Source organism: Leuresthes tenuis, unplaced genomic scaffold (genome assembly GCF_036924035.1).
Source record: "Leuresthes tenuis unplaced genomic scaffold, fLeuTen1.0.hap1 SCAF_14, whole genome shotgun sequence".
Lineage (NCBI taxonomy): Eukaryota > Metazoa > Chordata > Actinopteri > Atheriniformes > Atherinopsidae > Leuresthes > Leuresthes tenuis.
The window spans coordinates 5,879,844-5,903,325 of record NW_027325368.1 but is presented as its reverse complement, the minus strand read 5'-3'; the positions used below and the strand labels follow the sequence as shown (position 1 = coordinate 5,903,325).

The following is a 23,482-nucleotide window of genomic DNA, read 5'->3' as shown; positions in this document are numbered from 1 at the left end:
AATGCAAGGATTGAGGTCGAAGCAATTTGAAATCTTTTGACATTTGAATAACATCAAACAGGCCTGTTCTAATCTCTGTTATATATTGTATTTTGGATTAACTCAGTTAATGTGTTTGTGGTGAGAAAAGAAAATGTCACCGGGAGCTTTCGTGTGGCTGAATGTGGGTCTTAAATAGAAACAATAGAACTCTGTGGCACATGGAAATAAAATGCTTGGCTCATGTTAAACAAAGCTCTTAAAAGAGATGTTTTCATTGCTGGTTTATGTAATTTCTTGGACTTTTCTAATAATTAGTGTACATAGACTCCCTTATATTCATTAACTTTTGATCTATTTTGTGCCAACTGAAAAACACGACCAACATTTTCAGAAATTCCTTACATGTGAACAGCGTTAGTGATCAAATTTATTTATGGTAGTTATTTTAGTCCCGCTGAACCAGGTAAATCTTAAAGGAGCTCAGGTGCTTCCCACTTCTTTAGTTTCCTTTAAACTGTGCTGGAAGTATATCCTTCCTCTGCTGTCACCACAGAATCAGACAGGTTTTACAGTTTATATTCATAACTTTTACATAAATTCATTTACTTTGGTAGATACTGAGTTTAACTTAAGAGATCTGGAGCCTTCAGACAGGTCAGAGTTCAGGGGAAACTTTTCAGTTTTAAACATCAAAGAGGTGAGGGATGTGCTGGGAATACTGGTGAAACTTGATTATTTATATGGATCGTAGCATTTGTCCACTCTTTCTCATCCTGCTGGAGATCCATCCTGACAGAGGACAGAGAAAAGGGAACCAGGCTGGAAATGAAGACATCTGCAGTAGCAACTTAACCTGCAAAAGCCAATTAACCAGAGATTTTAGCCATAATGGATGATTGAATTATTTTCCTCCAAACTCTTAATGATTAATGTGAGTCGTGTGATTGATGGAGTCCCATTTGGCTCTGGGAGCCTGTGCTATGGCTGGAGTCTCTCAATATCGTTTGACATTTTATAAATGGTCAGTGAAGCAAATGAATTAAACAAGAGTCCTCGACAATGAAAATAATGGCTGCGTGTCTGCCTTTAACACGGTGAGGCAACCCTTTAGTTTTCCCTCCACATTTTAATATGTGGGTTATTCACATCAAAACACTGTTTAACTTGCAACCTTTCAGGTTTTCGAGAACTATTTTCCAAAGCAGTGAAGTCAGTGAAATAATTGGTCCAAAATCCCTCATTTTATGGTACTTTGAGGCCGTATTTGTGCTTAAATTGAGAAATTATTATTCTACTTTCTCAAAAAATCCTGCTCTACTGCTATTTTATTACTCATAAGTCATTTTCCTGTTTGATGTCAAATTTAATTTATTTTCACAAAACTTTCTGTGTATTACTTGGCTGTAACAGAGCATTTCTAAACTTTTTAGATAAACCATTACTTAAGTAAAACATCTACGAGCTCCTCATCATCCACTGACTCTAGTTTTCAGCTTTAACCCTCCTACAGGATTTTCCATATGAATGAAATCTTCTTTTTAGACTATAATGCAATGATAGCACATGAAGAATCTGTTGTTATTCCCCCCATTTGTACCGTACCACTTTATTTATAAAGCACAGGGTTGGCCGAGGTGCTATAAATAAAACCAGGACGAACATATAACTAAAGAACTCTAAAGAAGACATTTGTCTGCAGACATGCTTTCACAGTGAGAGTAAATCTACAAGTATGCTGTTGACTGTAATGAATGAGACACAGCTGTCACCTAATAGGCTTTGCAGGATGCTGAGTCCTTTGATACAGAGTTGAGACGGTGGGGGTGAGGTGGAGGGGGCTCAAATTAATATGTTACTCAGTTTTATGAATTAACACTTTAAATTTCTTTCAAAATGAAAGCCTTATCATTCTACCACATCATTCCCAGAGACGAGGACCAGCACACAGCGGGGTCTCTGGGGACTTGTTGCTAAGTGATATCCAGACTACGCTGTTAGCTCAGGCAGCAGCACCACACCCTTTTCTCTCTGTGAAAGCACAAGTGGGCAGTAGAACTGGTATTTGGATTAGCTGAGCACTCTAACATGAAAAGGATATCCTTCAGTATTTCAGGGAGTGGCCTGGAAATGTGTTCAGCCACTCGTGGTTTGCCATGGCTTTTGCTCCATTGTGGCAACTGTTGAATGAGGTCAGACATGATGCATTTTTATATAGGAGGAGGTGCCACAGCTGCAGCTTCCACAGCATACAGTCCTGAGGACAGCTGAGTCACAGGCTACAGTTACTGTATGACCTCCATTGGGTGTAACAATAACACCACTGTTCCTAATATTTCCCTTAAAACAAATTAGAACCACATTTCCGAATATTTCCCTTGAAACAAATTAGATAATGCCTCCCACAACGTGTGAAACATTCATGGAGCCCTTTCACTTACTGTATATCCAGCAAAACATTCAGATCAAGAAACAGTTTCTGTGACTGATTCATTTCTATGTAACATATATAACATATTACAGGTATCCTCAAATACCCTGTACACTATGTGTCTAAGTATGTGTAAGTTCATTTAGGCTTGTGTAAGAAATTAAAAGGAAGCCAGTGAGAAAGCAACAGAGTTTTAACATCCTTTTTGCAGAATACAATGCAATGTGTTGTCAAATCTTTCATTTGCTGGTATGTATTTGTATCTAACGTTTATTTAGAAATATAAAAACAAAGAAAACCCACAAAAACAAAAATATTAACAAAGAAAAAGATTCCATTATGGGATATAAGAAGCTTTTTGGTGTTTTTTTGGTATGTTGGGAGCTGGTTGTAAAGTCTGACAGTTGCTGGAGGGAAGGACCTGCGATGACGCTCCAAATTTTCTGGGGGCAGCAGCCTGTAACTGATGTAGTGCCGTCATGAGTCACGAATGGTGTGAACGACATTATCCAGGAATGATAGCTTGCTTAGAGTCCTTCTGCGTGCCACAACCCGCACTGGATCGAGGACGCACCCCAGGACTTTATCAGTTTATGGGGTGTCTTCCTGCACCAGCAGACCTCTCCACAAAAATGCCTAAATGCCACAAAAGAGTCGACAAAAGTCTTCAGTAAAGTCTTCTGCGCTCTAAAAGGTCTGACTCTGGTCTACTCTGTTTTGCACAAGATACACCTGCAATTTAACCAAAATATCACAACATAAATTACATACAGGCTACCTGGGATGGAGAGGTTTTCTATCTGCCACATTACTACAGGTGTCTATATCTATGAAGTGTTTATATTTCAGAGGGAAATAATGCATTATACATCACATTTCACAATTTCCACAAAGAAGTGTTACGATTACTGGTCCTGTAGAAGTTTTAAAGACTGTATTAGTTCAGGATTAAGTTCGCTAAGAGTTTAAATTTGCCTGTGAAGAAGTGAGAAAGCACTAGCTGTTATTCTCAGCTTGAAAGGACTCGGAAGATTGAAATATAATGACTAATATACCAACAACAGGACAATACACCCAGTGATGGATTGTTTCTTGTAGTATGACTGAAAGCTATGTTGATTTTATACCCACTGAATTTAATCAGCTGTTACAATTTTAACCTGTGGCAAGACATAGAAATGTCCCTTGATTATTGATTAAACTCTCCAGCTGTATAATAATTTGTTAGAATTGCCCTCACTAAATAGATTTTTCATGCTGCTCTTTTGTTTCAAACTATTACAGATGCATCAGTCTCTGAACATGTCATGTTGTTAGTTATTCTTATCGATGTGCAGCAGTAAATCAACCCCGAATAGGTCCTCCCAGGTTTTGCATTTAAAACCTTCAACTTGGAGGAGGAGAGCAGATAAATGTGATGGGATTCTATAGTGCAAATGCATGTGCCCTAAATATGAACCTGTCCCAGTTTTACTCGAGATACTGCTTTGTGTTTTTGTTGGTGAATATTGAGGGAGCGCCCGACGGGGTGACGTCATTGTGATCCACATCCACAGCAGCAGGCGGGGTGAGGCGGACAGTCGCTGATCCACCGGTATCATGGCTTCCTAATCGGAGAGTGAAGTGAATGAGAGGAAAACAAGGGTTTTTGTTTGAATGCCCGACTGATTATTGCCCTCTCCAGAATCTGAGATTGGGACAGAGGGGCTCGGCCTCCCTTTTCGCCCCCAACGGCCGCCCCTGGGATCCAGGACACACTTTAATTTTTATCGGTGAATTTCCATTCGTAAACCGTGGAAGATGGCCGACCCGGCGGAGTGCACCATCAAAGTGATGTGCCGTTTCAGGCCCCTGAACAGCTCTGAGGTCACCAGAGGCGACAGATACATTCCCAAGTTTCAAGGGGAAGAAACCGTTGTCATTGCGGTGAGTTATTTTGAGTTGAGGAGTTGCGGTTACCTATTTGACATAGCCCTCTGGCACAGTCAGCTGTACGCCATTTTTGATTGTCTTGTAGCTACGGCAGTTAGCTCCTCGGCTAACGTTAGCAGGGCTGACCTGTTCACCGCTGCGTTGTTGCGATGGCCCTCAGCTGCTGCCAACTTCTGGCCTAACCAAACACCCCATCCCATCTAACGTGAAACAATTTCGGTTTTAAAGTTGTTAAAAGTTGTCGTGGGAGTAAATGTAACATTTCTGAAGGCCATTCCACATGCCGTCGCCGTAAAATGTCACTATTCGCAGTTGCCCTGTCATGGCTAGCGAGCTGTCATTCAACAAAGCCACAGTCAGACTGCCACAGGTTAAAATGTCGCCAGTGTCAGCATGCCAATACTGCACGTTACTCACTCGCATTATTATCATGGCATCAGTTATTAAGTAGCTGTACATCTGTAACTGTAAACCTATCAATTATGAACGGTTTGCGTCAGCATAAAGCGTAAGCCAGCTTTGATTTGTGGCTAACTCACTGATGGCTAGGCCAGCTGGTACATGACAGATTAGCCGGCCTTGGCTAGCTGGCTAGATTTAATACTTTAGCTTAATTGAAGCTAACATGAGCTATCTGACCGCCTGAATATGTAACCAACCTTCCTGTGGATAATGATGATAGTCAGGTGTGGTTATTGTATGTAAAGGAAAGAAAGTTTTCATCAAAGAGCTGAGGTAGCATTAAAGATTTCATAACTGGGAGTTAAATTAAAGGGGGCACTTTTACTCCGTAAATAGACACTTTGCAGTTTACCAAAACGTGTACTGGTTTAAGGGGTGGGGTGATTTATTTGCACGACTGTGCTCCTTTTAGGAACATTCAGAAGTTTGTCATCAGTGTAATTAGCTCTCCAATAACACTGACCCCCTTTGATAAGGGTGAAAAGCATGGGCACCATTTCAGCTTTGACAAAAGGAGGAAATGCTTATCAGTGTTTTGTTCATGACACTTTAGTTGAAGAAAAAAACCCTTAGACATGTTTGCAAATTAGGTGCACTTGATGCTTTGCCATCAAAGGCCTTTGCATAATGTTTTTAAAAGGCCCCTTTTACACAAATCCCTCTACACTATATTTGTGTTGAATAACTTAAAATCACACATTACAGGCAGTGGTTTTAGTTATGTTCAAAAGCCAGAGGCATGTAGAAGAACTTGGTTAAACATTAGTTTGCCACAGAAACAAATAGTGTATGTTGTTGTGGACTTTGCCATCGAAGTAATATGCTCACTCATGGAAAGACAGCTTCAAAGAATTTACAAGGCAATAAGATGCTTTATTATTTCCCCGATTTTGCTGAATGGATGTTAATCCTGTTCATCTTTGAGTTCAACTTTTACTTTAGGTGGTGAATGTGTAGAGGACAACGGGGCTATTCATTTGTGTCACGCAGAACAGAGAAGACCGTTGTAGTTGTGGTTATTTCTTCAATAGCTTTGCTGACACTGTCTTCAGTCCTTAAGCCAATAGCAAACGCACTGTCTGTGCCCCGAAGGCGTGGTGTGGCCCTGCCCAGTCCAGAGTGCCAGTCATGGTGCCAAAATACCAGTGAACACTGTGAGAGACACCAAGTGTTGCAAGCCAGCAGCGTGTCCGCTCTGTTGTTGCATCTGCTTTGAGAAGTATAGCAATAAGCAGCAGCAGCATGGGCCTCCTGAGTAATCCCCTTGTTGTCTCTCCTGGTTACCAGCGGTTCCACCAATCGGAGCAGGCTGTTGGCAGGGCACTGGGCTATCTCTTCGGGTGGGGAGGGCACTTATTTTGATGAAGCACTTTGTTTTGCTGATGCTCTTAGCAAGGAAGGCCAACTCACTTACCTTGTATATTTTTATCCATTTTTGGAGAATCTGGGGTGTGGTCTTTATACTGGGACTGAAGCCTCAGCACCAGTGCTTCAACCATCACACAAGCAGTCGCTGGAGTCCAGACCAAAGCGATGATGCTTTGTTTACATGAGGGTGCTCCACATAGATACTGTTTGTCTCTGAGAGAGTTTGTGCAGTAAACCTTTACTCAGCTGTGGTTCACTTTAAGATCCTTCAAGTCTTTTGCCACAAAAGGAGAGCGATGAAGTTTCCAGATGAATTGGTTTGGGTGTAACAAGGTCAATTTACCAGGCTAGCTTTGCCAGTGAAGTGTGAGTGTGCAGCAGGTGCATTATTTATGCAGTTGTACACAAAAGGATCAGATCATTTCCCCTTGTTTTCTTAGGGTTAGGCTCATGTTTTCCATTTTCATGCAGTAGCCAGGGATGCCCGACAAGAACAGCAATGAGCTACTTTTAGAATAAATATTTGTGGAAGAGCCTAAGATATACAAAGAAAGGAAAAGATTCAAGCATTATGGCATTTAAACAAAGTAGTCAACACCTGCTTTCTTTTATCTTGCCACACGAGTGCCAAAAAGCAATGGTTAGAAAAACAAATGGATGAATAATGAGACCTGTCGCAGCATTAATCCTTATTCAAAGGATTGTGTGAAGGTTTGAAATAACCTTGGAGTGAGACTCTCCTGAATACCCTATCCTGGCAGTATTATAGCAGAGCCATCAGGAGGGGGGGAGTATAACACAGCACTTACGAGCACACCAACAATACATTTCACTGTAATTGCAATTTCAGCCTTTAATCTCATTAGACAGAAGTGTAAGTAAGGAAGACAGCAGCAGCAGTAACGATGAGGACTTTAAAGTATTGTTTGCCGATGGCATCTGACAGCTGTGATAGCAGGTTGGCCCTCGTGTTCTGGACAGGGTTCGTCACCTGGATTTGGCTATCTGGAGTGAATTACAAATGTCTTAAGATGCTGCTGGTTGTTCTTGCACAGAGCAGCTCTTCATCTGACCGTCTGTGGGGAGGGATTGTGAGCAGGTGTGCCGTTTGAGGACATGTCATTTCTGCTACTCTGAAATATTCCAGCACTGGTAAACATGCTGGAAGTTTTTTACGTCAGATTGTGACAAATGTGTGGTTTCACCTTGAGTTAGGAATGTGTTGACATGTATTACTGACCCCGAAGCAGTAATCCCAAATCAGTGAGGCCTTCAAGGTTATGACAGCTGCTTTCAACATTGTGAGCTCAGTCTTGCCTGTGCAGGTGTTTAACACTGAATCGTAATGTAAAATATGCCATTTATGAACCTTGGGTATGATAAATGGCATTGTGTTGGTGTTACTGGGGTTCATTTCATCTGGAGCTCCATCCATAAGGCTGGAGATGAGATGGCTGGAGTCAACTGAGATGCCAAAACCCTCAAAGGCAGCTTACGATCTCAGCTGAACCTCAAAGCTGAACCTCAAAAATGCATGTAGCATCAGTGTTTCTGTCCCTGCATTTTCCATCTTAAATCCAGCTGTCGTTTTCTGTCTCGCTGGAATTGTGCTCTGAAGTTTTGACGCACCCATAGGATATCACAGTCAGCTATATTGAAGTAAAATTGCTCCTAAAATGGTTAGAAAAGGGGTAGTTAAGTTAATTTTAGGCGCTGAGCAGAAGTTGATTTCATCCAAAACGTAAGCATAATAAGGTGTGATGTGACTGTGGCGAGACTGATTATTTAATGCTACACCCGTGAGTCTCAGTCTGGCAGCGGTGCCTCTTGTGTGTAATCCCTCATATACACCCTCATTTCCTCTTTTCTTTACCGTCTGTCATCAAATAAGAAAAAAAAGCTGTAAAAATCCATCAGTGTAAGGGAGCGTTAGAACGACACAGGCAGAAGCAGACACACTAATGTACGTGATCCTGTAATCCATGACGGCTGTCAGCGTTCATCGTATTGTGATTTTCTAAATGACAACTGCTGGAAATGCTGAATGCATAACTTAGTCTGCGTTGACAGGTCTGCGTTGAACTCGCTTATTTCTGGAGTTGTTTGATGAATAAAAAGATGCCACATGTGACTGGAAATGACTGATCTTGTTTTTATTCCAGGGCAAACCGTACATGTTTGACAGAGTGTTTCAGTCAAATACAACACAAGAACAAGTGTACAACGCCTGTGCCCAAAAGATCGTAAAAGGTGAGTTTTTTTTGTTTCATATGAGCTTGAACTGGGTTTTAATCTTGAAACGTACACAAAGTCATTTGAATCACGTCGTCACAAAGTTCTTTTTAATGTCTCCTAGATGTTCTTGAGGGATACAATGGAACAATTTTTGCTTATGGGCAGACATCATCTGGTAAAACACACACCATGGAGGTAAGGATGGCTTCTAAGGCCTGTTTTAAACTGTAGAGTGTCTCCTTCGGTGTGATTCTGCTCTTTTACCTCATGCATGTATTTGCTCTGTGATTTCAGGGTAATCTTCATGACACAGATGCAATGGGAATCATCCCCAGGATAGTGCAAGACATCTTCAACTACATCTATTCCATGGACGAAAACCTGGAGTTTCATATCAAAGTAAGCAGAAGGGTCGTGGTGTTCGGCTGCCACACCACTGCTCCTGCTGCAGTGGTCTGAGAGGCACTAAACACTTAAAATAAGTTCAATATTTCATACCTAAGAGTCAAATGATGTGCGTTTGGTATGCAGTTTTCATTATAGATGAAACAAGCTTCTTACTTCCTTCTTTTAAGTGAGGGAGGAGGCTGATATTTGACTTGTTGCCTCATACTTCTGCGTCTTGTTTCCTGTGTGGCTCATGTTGCTGCTAACAGCAGTAAATAAAAACAAAGAGTAGAAACCACACAAAAATCGTCCTGTCTCGTTAAGTTGATAGTTTTTATAGTGGTGATGTATCCATCTGCTGCTGCTGTTCGCTGAAGGATCACATACTGATGTGCTTTCTCTGTCCATAGGTTTCATATTTTGAAATCTACTTAGACAAGATCCGGGATCTGTTGGATGGTAAGTGGCCATGATGGTGCAGTCAGCACTGAATCCCTTTTCCTTCCCCACGTGCACCAGCCTGTGCACACAGATGTGATGGAATGATCTGCCGGGTGAACTGGGAAATGTAGATAAAATGAACCAGCACTCGTGTCTTCAGCGTGATGATGCAATTAATGCGCTCACAATAGTTGGTCATTTCATAGGTACAACAACGCATAAAAAGGATGATAAAACCCTGAAAATTAAAGGTTTTTAAACCTAAAATACAATGGACAGCTCATTTTATAGCAGTCGTTCTGTCCACTAAGACCACAAAATGAAAAAACTTTATTTATACAGTAAAATGGAAACAAAGAATAAGGATTGAATGCACAAAGATGACAAATTAGAACTTGTTTTTGCTTTGCTTTGGGTGTTAAATATTACGTTTCTCTTGTGCGGTTTTCCCTCTTTAATTCCAGTGTCAAAGACCAATTTATCGGTGCACGAAGACAAAAACAGAGTACCTTATGTCAAGGTGAGATCTGCCCTCCTGTCACTTGTGGAAAATCTTGTAAAACCTGCTGTGAGATTAACAAACTTGTCTCGTGTTCCACTTTTGTGTTGTTTTAAAGGGCTGCACTGAAAGATTTGTCTGCAGCCCCGAGGAAGTCATGGATACAATTGATGAAGGCAAATCCAACAGACATGTAGCAGTCACAAGTGAGTTCCAGTCCTGCCGCTTTGCAGGAGGCTGCAGCATTAATGTCATGAGACTTTTGCATCTCTGAGGCAGATGGCGCCTGACCAAGTGTCTGTTTTCCCTCAGACATGAATGAGCACAGCTCCAGGAGTCACAGTATCTTCCTGATAAATGTCAAACAGGAGAACACTCAGACAGAGCAGAAGCTCAGCGGAAAACTATATTTGGTGGATCTGGCTGGTAGTGAAAAGGTACACGGAAACATCTCATACATGCACTGAGGAGTTGTTGTGCCAAACCTGTCGTCTCCACTTTACCCGACTTGTCAGGTTAAAGTTCATCCTCTGTTCTAACCATTGAGGGTCGATAATGAGCTTTGGTTGTCCTTGGTTGTGATCTGCAGGTCAGTAAAACGGGTGCGGAGGGATCTGTGCTGGATGAGGCCAAGAACATCAACAAGTCCCTGTCATCTCTGGGAAACGTCATCTCTGCGTTGGCTGAGGGGACGGTCAGTCGCTCAACTTCCCCTTGCTTCATTATTCTGTCCACTTGAGTCATTTGTGATTTATTTTACAGTCAGAGGGATGTCTAATGAGCTCCATGTGTTTTCATACTAATTGAGGTTGCTGTGGGGAAAGTTGACAAGCGTTTGTTAAGCTTTACCACTGAAATGCAAGATCATGAACTTAAATCTCTTCTTTGCCATAATTATCTTGCTTAAATCTTTCACAGCCCTGGGCAGTGACTTAATTTTTCTAGACGTAGCATCTTGAAATGACAAACGGAGCTGTTGATTCAGCGGGCAGAAGGGGAGCCCAGCTGCACAGCCCCGAGCTTCGTTAGCATGATGAAAACCAGCATTTTCGTTCAGGGAAAGTTCCCTCTTAAGACATCCACGAGTCCTTTGTGCTGCAGAAACAACTTTGGCAGATAAAAACTTTCCTCCAAGCAATGTTTTGCTTCAGCTTATCACACTAATTTCAGCCTTTTCACCTTCATCAAGTATTGGTTTGTTTTACGGTTTGTTCACGACCTGCGGCGGGCAGCTGCTCATATGTTTGAGATGTCCTGAAACAAATGAGCTCTTGTGTAGCGGTGACTCACTGAGCATAATGGCTTGTGAAGGATAATGTTTAGCCTGCCTCAGCTTAGCTGTCTGTATCCATACTACCCATATATCAAGTTATCATTTAGCTTGTGAGAAGTGCAACATGAGCCGTTACTTCCTGTTGGTCAGTCCCAATGAAACCAAACCATTTCAGAGTGAAAGACTCACCTTAGGAAACACCAGACTGGTTTTGGTTCTTTTTCCTCTTTTTAACTGTGGTGTCTGTCATGTGTAATTTAGCAAAAGGTCAACTGTTCAGGAGACGATATGATGCAGCTCATCTCATAGTAGCAACAAGTAACTTAGATGTTAACCTGATCAGTGCATTTACCATGTTTACCTGTGCGGGTACTGTTTGTGAACATCTGTATTTAATCATCTTCCAGGCCTACATCCCTTACAGAGACAGCAAGATGACCCGTATCCTTCAGGACTCACTGGGTGGTAACTGCCGAACCACCATTGTCATCTGCTGCTCGCCTTCCTCCTTCAACGAGGCCGAGACTAAGTCCACTCTAATGTTCGGACAGAGGTTAGCGAGAGCTTTGATGTTTTTATGGATTTGAAAAGTTTCTTAGACATTAAAAGTTTTAGAAATACATTTTTGAAATTGTATTTACTTTCATAAAGACAGAGTTGGTTTAGTCACTGTATCTACCCTCTTATTTATGAGTTAAATTCCATTAGATTTGATGAAATAGTTTTTTATTTGTCTGCTTTTCCTGCATCCAGAGCAAAGACCATCAAGAACACTGTAACAGTGAATATCGAGCTGACAGCAGAGCAGTGGAAGCAGAAGTACGAAAGAGAGAAGGAGAAGAATAAGACGCTCAGGAACACCGTCACATGGTTGGAGAATGAGCTCAACCGCTGGAGGAATGGTAAGGCGGTGCAGTGGAGAAACATCTGTCTGGAAACGGCCTGAGCTGCATCCTCAATGAGTCCCTTCTGCCGTCCCACTTTAGGGGAGAGTGTGCCAGTCGAGGAGCAGTTTGACAAGGAGAAGGCCAACGCTGAGGTGCTGGCCCTGGACAACATACTCAACGAGAAGCCGGCCTCCACCCCCAACGTGCCCGGCGTTCGCCTCACAGACGTGGAGAAGGACAAGTGCGAGGCTGAGCTTGTGAAGCTCTACAAACAGATGGATGATAAGGTGAGGAGCAGAAGTTAGCAGCAAGGATGCATGGATGTGGGTTTGTGCTTTTACATAAAACTCTGAACCAAGAGGAAAGTTTTGTGTATTTAACGCCTTGCTAACTTAAAAAGTCAGACTCTCTTCCTCCTCCTCAGGCTTCCCAGTGACTGATTAGAGGTTCCCCTTACTGTAGACTTTAAAATGAGAATAGAGAGAAACTGATATCTGATCCACTTTCCTGCTGGTTGTTACATCTTAAGCCACCAGATGTAGAGATTATCTTCTTCATATCTGTCAGTAAATCCTTGGACATTGCTCACTGTTCCAGATGGAAGCTCTGCTAAGCACTGCTGCAGCACGAATGATGGGAACAACTGGAGAAAATCCACTCTGTTGTTCATGGGTGTCTTTGGGAAATCTATCACATCTCGTCTCAGCTCTTAAAATGGAATCAGGACAAAACCGTATAAATACTATGACAAAGGTCCTGCAATGTGAGGGTTTATCAGTCATCTTTAAATGTAATTCTGCTTTTTTTTGACAATTTCAGCCAGCAAATAAGACTCGGGTGAATTTTTCTGGTGCTTTTGTGATCGCGTGCTGTGAGCTTGTGGCTACGGGCTGCAGTGATGCCTCTGATGCATTGTGTGAATATTTATGTTGCTGGGTTTCTTTTTGTTTTACAGGATGAGGAAATCAACCAACAGAGCCAGCTGGCAGAGAAGCTGAAGCAGCAGATGCTGGATCAGGAGGAGGTAAGTACCGGAGGTCTAACAAGTGGATGAGAGGCACAGGTGCAGAGTGAAGTCATGATCTTTGTGGCTTCACAGGTGTGAAGAAACACACGAAGCCATAAAAGCTCTTAAGTCCTGCTGTTATTCTACTTGCTTTGGTGTAATTGTATCAAACGACTCTAAAATCTGTAATTATCATGACCTCAAACTATTTTCCATGATCATTCCGTCTAAAAGTCAAGTTTGCACAATGGAACAAACCACTTTATGTCTCTCTCCCCTCGTGCAGCTCCTTGCTTCTTCCCGACGTGACCACGAGAACCTCCAGGCCGAGCTGAACCGCCTGCAGACTGAGAACGACGCCTCCAAGGAGGAGGTGAAGGAGGTGCTGCAGGCTCTGGAGGAGCTGGCTGTCAACTACGATCAGAAGAGCCAGGAGGTGGAGGATAAAACCAAGGAATTTGAGGCCATCAGCGAGGAGCTAAACCAAAAATCAGTGAGTCAGGAACAGATATGAGCATGCCGGACACTTTAATGTTGGTAGGGTGTCTTTTTTTTGCCCTTTGTTCTGATCATATTAAAATGCAGCACACAGACACAACTATATTATATTCAGACCATATTAAAAGCAATAAGAAGAACCTCTACCGCTGCATATCCTTTATTTTTCTCACTATTAAAAAAAACCAAGGGGAAAAAGACTTTAACTAAACTCCATCATTTATGGGCCTGAAGTTTTATCCCTGAAGCAGTAATTTTAAAGGACATTACACCCTTAAATTCAGCCTGTGTCTGTCCACGGGGGAATAAGAGTGATGCAGCAGAGGAGAGAGGGAACTTCACGAGTCATAGCTTTAGATCATGATGGTTGTGCTATTTTATTACGATTCGGTTCTTAATTGCGAAGTCACTCAACATCTACTTCCAATTAAAACTATATCTGTATAAGATGTGTGATAATTCTCATGCTTAGTTCCTCCTGGCAGTGCTGACAGCCTGTTTAAATTTCAAATTGACCAGATTTTTTATGCTCTTGCGTCGTCTGACTTCCTGTCTGGCTCATCTGCTCTGTGCAGCCTAATCCAGCTTCAGTACATGAACGCGCACATCTTTGGGAAGCTCTCTGCTTTAGAACTGTCAGAAAATGCCACTACACACCCTATATTTAAAGGCCCAAACCAGAAAGTTTTTGAATGTTGGTTCTTCTCATGTCAGACGTAGGCAGGGAGCAGGCAAACCTCTGAATGAATGAAGGCATCGTGTTCATCTGTTCTAAAACCTCCTCTTTCTTTGCAGTCCATTTTGTCCTCTGTGGACTCTGAGCTCCAGAAGCTCAAAGAGACGTCCAACCACCAGAAGAAGAGAGTGACCGAGATGATGTCATCCTTGCTCAAAGACCTCGCTGAGATTGGCATCGCTGTAGGCAGCAATGACATTAAGGTACCTGGAAGGTTTTTACATTTTCTCATTGATTTCCCTCTGCTTTGTCTGAACTTTCCTCCTTTGTCTTTTCAGCAACACGAGGGTGGCAGCGGTCTGATAGACGAGGAGTTCACAGTGGCCCGTCTGTACATCAGCAAGATGAAGTCAGAGGTTAAGACGATGGTGAAGCGCTGCAAGCAGCTGGAGAGCGTCCAGTCGGAGAGCAACAAGAAGATGGATGAGAACGAGAAGGAGTTGGCTGCCTGCCAGCTCCGCATCTCACAGGTATGGAAATAGCGCCCTGAATCCTGTCTGTACATCTTATTTTTCCCCTGAATCCTGTCTGTACATCTTATTTATCTTTTTTTTTTCCCTGAATCCTGTCTGTACATCTTATTTATCTTTTTTTTTCCCTGAATCCTGTCTGTACATCTTATTTTTCCTTTTTTTCCCCTGAAATCCTGTCTGTACATCTTATTTTTCCTTTTTTTTTTCCCTGAATCCTGTCTGTACATCTTATTTTTCCCCTGAATCCTGTCTGTACATCTTATTTTTCTGAAGATTTTGTGAACATATTTTCCTTTGTCTACAGCATGAGGCAAAAATCAAGTCCTTGACAGAGTACCTGCAGAATGTGGAGCATAAGAAGAGGCAGCTGGAGGAAAACGTGGACTCTCTCAATGAGGAGCTTGTGAAGCTCAGTGCTCAGGGTATGTTCCGGGTATCTTTCATGTTCATTCCTGCTGTGAGCGCAGCACCGGGGCTCTGACCGGTCCTGGACGTTGCCTTTTAATGGGCCCACCTTGAATGTTTGGAGCCCGAGCTGCACATAGTTGATTCATCCCATCAGAGAGAGAGGATGCACCCTGAACTGAACATCAGAGCTGATGTTTTAATAGAACATGGCAGAACATGGTGTGGAGCATTGGAGTGAGAGAAAAGTGTTGAACATTATGTGCTCACAGCCAGTAGATGTATTACAGGGAGAAAAGGTGCTGTTTGTTGCTCTTTTCCTTCAAGAACTGCAGTGAACTTCAGTTTAGATCAGCAGGGTGACTCAGTCAGTTCCAGACATTAACCACATTAATGAACAGGGCTTCATCCCTTTCCTACCTGTTCAACACACTGAAACATGTAGAAACGGGATATTTCCAGGTCATCCCATCTATAAATGATGTTTTACATAAACGCAGCTTTCTTGTTAGACTATTATGAACCTTAATGTCAACAAGATGCATTCTAGAGAGAAAACTCTGTGTTTATGTCTGAATGAAGCAGAGCGTTAATGTCGACTTAACTAACATCATAATGAAAGCATGAATGTAACATTTGTGTTTGAAAAGCATTCAGGAACCTCACAACATGATGAAAGTCAGTGGAATTCTATGTAAAATAGATGTTTTTAGTGTAAATATCTCTCCTAAAGCTACTTGCAGCAGTTTCTAACTGCGTTTTGGTAACTTGGTGTAAACACTGATGGAACTGGTTCAATAAGATTGTTTTTACTTTACAGAGAAAGTTCATGCTATGGAGAAAGAAAACGAGATCCAGACTGCTAATGAAGTCAAGGTACGTTTGTTTGTTCCTGGTTTAAACAAGTGCAAATAACAGCCCTGCAGCTTGTTTCCATCCCAAAGAAATCTAGTCGAATATAATCATTAAATACAAGCTCAGCTGTGATTGCTGTGATTGATCCTGTATTGTTTTATCTCTATCTATCTTCTCTCTCTATCTCTGTCTATATGTCTTAACTGATTTGATTCAGTGGTATGTTGGCTGCCCTCGCCTATATTTTAATGTAGTCTTTTGTCACAAATGACCATTTAAAATGGTTAATATTCTGTTTTATTTGTGTTCAGGAAGCAGTGGAGAAGCAGATTCACTCCCATCGGGAAGCTCACCAGAAGCAGATCAGCAGCCTGAGAGACGAGCTGGACAACAAGAAGAAACTCATCACCGAGCTGCAGGAGTAAGTGTGCCACTGCTGGTGCTGCTTCACTAAAGAGACCGTGGGAACACGAGTAAATGTAGAAGTGGGCTCATAATTACTCTGCCTGGAACTAAATGTTCGGGCACAACACGACAGTGAAGAGCTGTGACAGCTTAGCTAAAATAAAACCGGCCAAAACACAGCTGAGCCTTAAAATGAGTGCAGGATTTAGTTGACTCGAGAGATAAATTGTTAAAGATTGTGTTTTGTGTTTTTCAGTTTGAACCAGAAGATCATGCTGGAGCAGGAGAGGCTCAAAGTGGAGCATGAGAAACTCAAATCCACCGACCAGGAGAAGAGCCGCAAGCTGCACGAGCTTACGTACGGTCCACTGATGCACCGCTTTCTGCTGGCCGCTGCGTTTACCTTCACATGCTGACTGCTTCTGATGATATTCATTGTTTTCTTCAGGGTGATGCAGGACAGAAGGGAGCAGGCCAGACAGGACCTGAAGGGTCTTGAGGAGACAGTGGTGAGTTGAAGTCACTCGTGCATCGCTCATAACGGTGGGGTAACAGTGCTTTGCTGCCAGATTTGTTTGTCTGCGGGTATTAAAAGTCAGTTTTTGCCCTCCAGGCCAAGGAGCTGCAGACTCTTCACAACCTGAGGAAACTGTTTGTTCAGGATCTGGCAACCAGAGTAAAAAAGGTGAGTTGTGTTGTCCTTCGTCAGGTTACACTGTTCGTAAAGCAGGACTACTGGGGGGGGGGTTTATAGCTGAAACCCTGCATTTGAATGGGGCGGGGGGGGTTTGTACGTTCTGAGGCGCTCCTATGTCATGCTTGTGTGTTCACGTGTGTGTGCAGAGCGCTGAGATGGACTCTGACGACACCGGGGGCAGCGCCGCACAGAAACAGAAAATTTCCTTTCTTGAGAACAATCTTGAGCAACTCACCAAGGTTCACAAACAGGTGGGAGTCAAACAGGTTTCCATAGTAACTACTCCTTGCTGCCCTCTATTTTGGGCCCTGTTTTTGTGTGATTTCGTGTTGTTGGTTTGCTTTTGCTCCATCCGTCCTCCCCGCTGATAATCAGAACGAATAATTCAGACCCGCGCACACTGTTCCACAGCTGGTTCGTGATAATGCAGACCTTCGCTGCGAGCTGCCTAAACTGGAAAAGCGTCTTCGAGCTACGGCTGAGCGGGTCAAGGCCCTGGAATCTGCACTGAAGGAAGCCAAGGAGAACGCTGCCCGCGACCGCAAGCGCTACCAGCAGGAGGTGGACCGGATCAAGGAGGCCGTCCGGGCCAAGAACATGGCCAGGAGGGGACATTCTGCTCAGATCGGTGAGTAGAGCCCGAGGAGCCGGTAGTGCCTCTGTACGTTTCATTCAACATCTTAACGTAAACTTACGTGTTTAGTCTACCACACCTGAATACATTTCAGATAAATGTGTTTTTTGTTCATTAAGATGCCCTGCGGCACCTCCCTTTAAAACCATGAACTTAGTTTGTTTTTATTGGAACTGGGTTCAACAGGTGGGGAGTGAACCACTCCTCTCTTCCATTGAGGGGTTTTAACTGAGCTTTGGCCGCAGATTAGTCCGTTATCTTTGAAGGACATTATTATTATAAATGGAGCATACATTAAATGGCCTGAGAGCTCCAATATTTCCTTCATCCTCAGTGGGGCCGTGGACTTGGTACTGATCCCTCTGAGGCGCCGTCTTGTCAGTGTTTATGTTGTTATGTTGCCCTCATTTACGAAAACTCCTCTCATCATCAGCCAAACCCATCCGGCCCGGGCAGCAACCGGTGGCGTCTCCCACCCACCCCAACATCAACCGCAGCGGAGGTAGCTTCTACCAGAACAGCCAGACGGTGTCTATCAGGGGAGGAGGCAGCACCAAGCCCGACAAGAAGTGAGTGGGAAGAAAGCTTCTGCTTCCAAGGAAATTAAGAGCGATGCAGCTGTGGTGCAGGTTGAAGGAGGAGGCGGTCTTTGAGTTTTCTCAGCACATGGCTTCACTTCTTTCAGAAGAAGTCACAGTTTACGCTGCAGTATTTCCTCCTCCTCATGCAGGGAGGCAGCGGCTTGTAACCTGCTGGATTCACAGTCCTGGTCGCTTTGAATGTGACGTTTCCTTCTCTTGTTTAAATCTGCAGCTGAAGAGGAGCGGGACTGAAGAATGACACCACAGAAGAAGCCAATATCACCTACCCGCCTACCCAGACAACCTGTCATTCCATTACAGCAAATGGGCTCCTCGTCGCAACTTTGGGGCCTCAAAGGAGTTTATAAATATATATATATAAATATTCCCGGCCTGTACAGCTCCAGCCCCCGAACCCCCACGCCCTCAACCCACCCCTCCCCCAGTTCTCATTATAAATTATCTCATTTTTTTCTCTCGCGGGATATTATAAGAAAAAAAAAAGCAAATTTTAATTTACAAATGGCAGAATAATATTCTTATTCACTGAACCAAACGCAGTCTTGAGCGCAGCCTTGGCGAGCGAAACCGCGCGCGATTCGAATGTGTAGCTTCGGTTTCGTGTTTGTTTTGCACAGTCTGTCGTCATCCGTCGTCTTCGTGCGAGTAGTTCTGCACTGTGCCAAGCTGAATGTAACGGTAGCAAGATCCGAAAAAGTCTAAAAATGCAGAAAAAGACCAAAAAAAAGGCTAAATAAAGAAGATGAGACCCTACCTGGAGAAATAGCTCGACCCCGTAGGCTAACCTCTGTACATTTCATTATTATTGGTTGTTAACCACACTTTTCTCTGGATAGATTTTACATGCTTCGTAAAGAAAAAAAACTACAAAAAAAAAAGGATTTGAATTGACTAGATGGCGTCGAGCACTACTGTTCTGTCCGGTGTCGTTGTACAGACCTAAAGGTGGCACCGCTGCACGCGTTTCCCAGGAGAGGAAACGGCGAAAAGAAGGATTACACGAGAAGCCAAGACGTGCAACGGTGTCCTGTAGATGTATTTAACTTAATACCTGTGGAGGCCAATTGTTTTTATCACTAAGTTAAGATAAAACCTATACTCGTTATCGGTGGCTTCGAGAGAAGGATGTGAAGAATGTAGAAGGATGGAAGGAAAGAGGAGAATGATCCGGTTAACACGGCAAACTTCCACCTTTTAGACTATGCGAAGTAGCTAAATGTACTGTTTTTACTTCTCTCAGCGGAAACTAAAGCCGTGTTAATGAATACTATTTATATCTCTGCACATCGGAGCACATAGACTGCAGGTGTTTAGACTGAGATAGCACACACAATCCTTGTCCTGTCCTAGCTGGGTCCCCGTCACTCACTCGTCTCGCCTCACTCGCACTTCCAGGACCTTTTTTGAAGTTGTAAACCCGACCTGTCGGGTACGGTTTAGTCGTGATTTCTTTTCATGGGTGCCTCGCTTCTTCTTCTTCTGTCCCCTGCCCTCACCCGTTTGCTTGTCTCTTGTAGGTTTAAGACCTTGGGTTTTATGCTGGGTTTTAATGTACTGTATCTCTTGTTGTTCCATAGGTGATGTAGATTTTTGACGGGTGGGGGGTGTCAGTCAATGGATCAGACCCTTGCTGCTGATCAGCCAGTCAGGGAGCGCAGGGTCTAAAATTGCACATTAATCTTCTGTCATCATGTGGAGGAAGGGTTTATTTAACTAAATCTATCCAGGAATCTTTTTTTGTGTTTTGTTGTATTTGTTATATATTTTTTCCATTTTAATTCACACCAAATCCTTTTTTCTTACCCTGTGAAGCCCCGGTGCATTGACAAAACGCTCATTGTGATTGTAACCCCAGCATGAGAACACTAACATCTTGTGCAAGTGCAATATACTGTAAACTACACTGTACATGAGTCGATTGGCCGGAGTGATCGGGGTGAGTCTGCAGCGGTCGTCCTGCCGCACCTCCTCTCCGTTAGCGTTTGCTACACTGGCTTCTGTTTCTGTGTACTTTCTCACGGGAGGTTTCTCAGCTGAAACATCTCCACGTAAATCTTCTTCAGTGGACGGGATGAGGTTTTTAGGGGGAAAACGGACTTGAGAATCCTCTGTTGACGAGATGCACAACCAGTGGAGCAAATCTAGCTTAAAAAGATGGATGGGATTTCTCCAAAAGGTGTCATATTAAAACCTGTGCGCTCAGAACAGGAAAAACAGGGTTTAATAGCACTTCCTTACAGTATCTGCACTCTGAAAAACAACAAAAAAACACTCCATATGTGGCTGTTTTTGACAGGTGGTTAAATTAAGTTGCTTCCGAAGCCCTGTGATAGAAGTGGTTGTCAAGGGCAACTCACTACAAGCTGCAAGGAGCAGCAGCTCCCCCTGCATCTATGACAGGACAGCGTTTGGTGTCTATCTAGAGTGTCTTACCTGTGTAACCTTCCAGGTTAGATGAGACTTTGCAGCATGGACCTCAAAATGTTTATCCTTTGATCTTTCACCAAAACTGGATATCAAATGCGGGGAAAATAGTAAACAAATACAGCAAAGAATACTCGTGTTTACCTAAATTTAATCGTGCATTCATTCTAAATTAAAACAAACAAAAGTGTAGCCACTTTTTTATTACTGTGTAATAGTTGGTCAATTTTTAAAGGACAGTTTTGGGGATCCATCGGTGGACACGGTACTGGATCATTCCTGGAGAACTGGGGCACAAGTAGCAGGGCTCTGAAATGGACGGAGACGGGAAGCTAACGAGATCACAGTTTTGGATTGACTGCATGATGTAAATGTATGTGTGATTAAATAATTATGAGAAACTCATCTCTTTCCGCCTGGTCATTTGAGTCTTTTAATGGTGTTTTTTTTTCAGAGATGTTTCAGACAGGAAATAGGAACCATTTAATCATAAAAACAGAGTTTGTGCAGTTCTAAGCAGCTTTAAGGTGAATATCTGGTCTGAGCTCCTTTATTCTCCAACTCAGCCTGAACCCTCTGAGACCAGCTTTCTGTCATTTCTTTAAGGAGTCTTCAGGAATAGTTCTCCAGGCTTCTTGAAGGACATCCCAAAGCTCTTCTTTGGATGTGGGCTGCCTTTTGTTCCGTTCTCTGTCAGATGATCCCACACTGCTTCAATAATGTTGAGGTCCGGGCTCTGGGGAGGATTCATCCCTCCATAAGACCTGTTGCCACTGATTTTCAGTCCACTTCTTGTGTCATTTGGCATAGCTCAGCCTTTTCTCCCTGTTTCCCTTCCTTAAGAATGGCTTCTTGACAGCCACCCTTCCATGGAGACCATTTCTGATGAGGCTTGGGCCAACAGTAGATGGATCAGCTGAAGGTCCAGATGCATCTCTCAGGTCCTGTCAGGTCACAGCTGGATTTTTTCCTCTTTCTTAAGGACATCACTTTCAGATCCTGTTCATCTGCTGTAGATAGTTTTATAGGCCTGACACTTCTTCTTTTGTCCTCCACTTGTCCAGTTTTCTCAGATGTTTTAAGGACACACTGCACACCATGCTGAGATATGCCAAGTTTTCAGCTAATAGCTCTTTGGGAATCAGCTTGTTGCTGCAGAAATCCTATTTTATTCCTTTATATAACTTATTGTCATTAATGCGAATGCTACTAAAGAAATTACAACAATAGATGTTTCTACGACAGGCTGCCAGTAAAAAATCCTTTCTGTTTTGTGTCGACACAACACTGGTTCATCCCTTGAGTTTGGAGCCTTTTTTTATATGTGAATGAGTCTCAGTTGAGTTTGAAGCGGCTTAATGAACAAAAAACACATTTATCTGAAAATGAAGTGCTGTTCTGCACAGGAACTGGGCCACATAGGGAAAAAGCAAAGAAGAAATCCTGGAGAACGACTGATCAAGATTACAAGAAAGTTTGACTGCTTGGAAGATAAATATATTATTTCACAGTCTTGTACAAATGGATTCTCTGGTGTTTGATGCTGATTATCATGTCAAATGTGTCTAATTCGTACTGTATATGACCTTTTATTTCAACTCAGTGTACTTCCAAGCAAAGAAAAGTATCTTCCAGCTCCTCAAGTCCATCCAACTGTTGTGGGGGGACTGAAGTTTTTATACTGACCCTGGTCTTATATTCACTCTTGGCAGCAAATATTCAGATTGAAGAACGTGGCAGAGCCAGTCCAGCATAATATGATGTTATCAGATTCTCGTCCAATTGATTTGATTCTGTGAAACCAGATTAGTAGCTGTTCCAGGCGATTAAATAAAGGGAAAATAATTAGAAGTGAAACTGTGATCAGCGTGAGGTTGATGTGTTAAATTATCCCAGCATTCCCCGAGGCGTTGGATGAATTTGTTCTGCAATGATTTCCACAAAGTTCTGAGTCGTTATCGGTGACATTCGTAGATTCCCATTGACACACTCCCATCCCGTTCAGTGTGAGTAAATTCACCAGAACAGATCCCAAAGTAACCATTTGACCACAGCTGTGACCTTCCACTTCCTGTTTTCACCAATTCACTGCCCTAAAACTTGCATTAATGAGGTTGAACAGGCTATAAAGTCGGTCTTATTTTGGAGTCAGGTGGACTTTTTGAGTGCTTCTCAAAGCCAGCAATGCTTCCTTGGCAGGAAAGTAATCTAAGAAACAGTCCTCAGTTGCATTTTGAAGACATCTGCCAAAGGAAGGGGGGCATCTATCACTAATGCTGCTAATTTATTGATGGTTTGATATATTTTTCACCATTTCTCTGCTCTGTTTGCACCATCTCAAAGGATTATGAGTGCTTTAAGAATCCTGAAAATGTCCCCAAACAAAGGGATAAATCCATCAAAGGAGCCTTGACATCTGCACAGTTCTTGTGAGATAATATGACGTGGAAACAGGGCCATAAAGAGTCTTTTTTTTTTTACTTTGAGAAGCGCCTTAAATCATCAGGAGGTCACACTGGAAGTTTAAGCCTTTTTTTCAGAAGTAGCATCAAAGATCGGGCGGTTCCACTCACGTCTGTCTCACGTTTCTTCGACTGTGACTCAGGCCCCTGTTCAGACTTTTTGGAGCTAACAAGCTTCCTGATCGCGAGGATTTGGCTAAATATAGAGGTGTAAACACACTCAGGACAGATTCAGAGGAGAGCTGGGACACTTGTGGCCACATTTGGGGCCATGCTGAAGAGCCAACCTCTCGCCTGAGGTGAATCCGCACCAGAAGCAGAAGTTTCCTCTGGGATGCTTCCTCACACAGCCGGTCTTCTGAAAATTTGAATTTTTTTTCATTTCTGGCAG

The 23,482-nt window shown here is 42.9% G+C and overlaps 1 protein-coding gene across 1 annotated transcript; it reads left to right on the top strand.

Moving 5' to 3' along the window:
• Window positions 1-3,969: 3,969 nt before the first annotated feature.
• On the top strand, window positions 3,970-21,031 carry LOC140268688 (kinesin-1 heavy chain). Its single transcript, XM_072363643.1, has 26 exons — window positions 3,970-4,336; window positions 8,335-8,422; window positions 8,529-8,602; window positions 8,702-8,806; window positions 9,205-9,253; window positions 9,700-9,755; window positions 9,853-9,940; window positions 10,047-10,171; window positions 10,324-10,428; window positions 11,415-11,560; window positions 11,761-11,909; window positions 11,994-12,181; window positions 12,850-12,918; window positions 13,187-13,393; window positions 14,194-14,337; window positions 14,413-14,604; window positions 14,912-15,029; window positions 15,833-15,888; window positions 16,179-16,288; window positions 16,529-16,630; window positions 16,721-16,781; window positions 16,886-16,957; window positions 17,116-17,220; window positions 17,381-17,597; window positions 18,037-18,172; window positions 18,417-21,031. The coding sequence occupies exons 1-26, from the start codon at window positions 4,211-4,213 to the stop codon at window positions 18,418-18,420; spliced, it is 2,892 nt and encodes a 963-aa protein (XP_072219744.1). The 5' UTR covers window positions 3,970-4,210; the 3' UTR covers window positions 18,421-21,031.
• The last annotated feature ends 2,451 nt before the right edge of the window (window positions 21,032-23,482 follow it).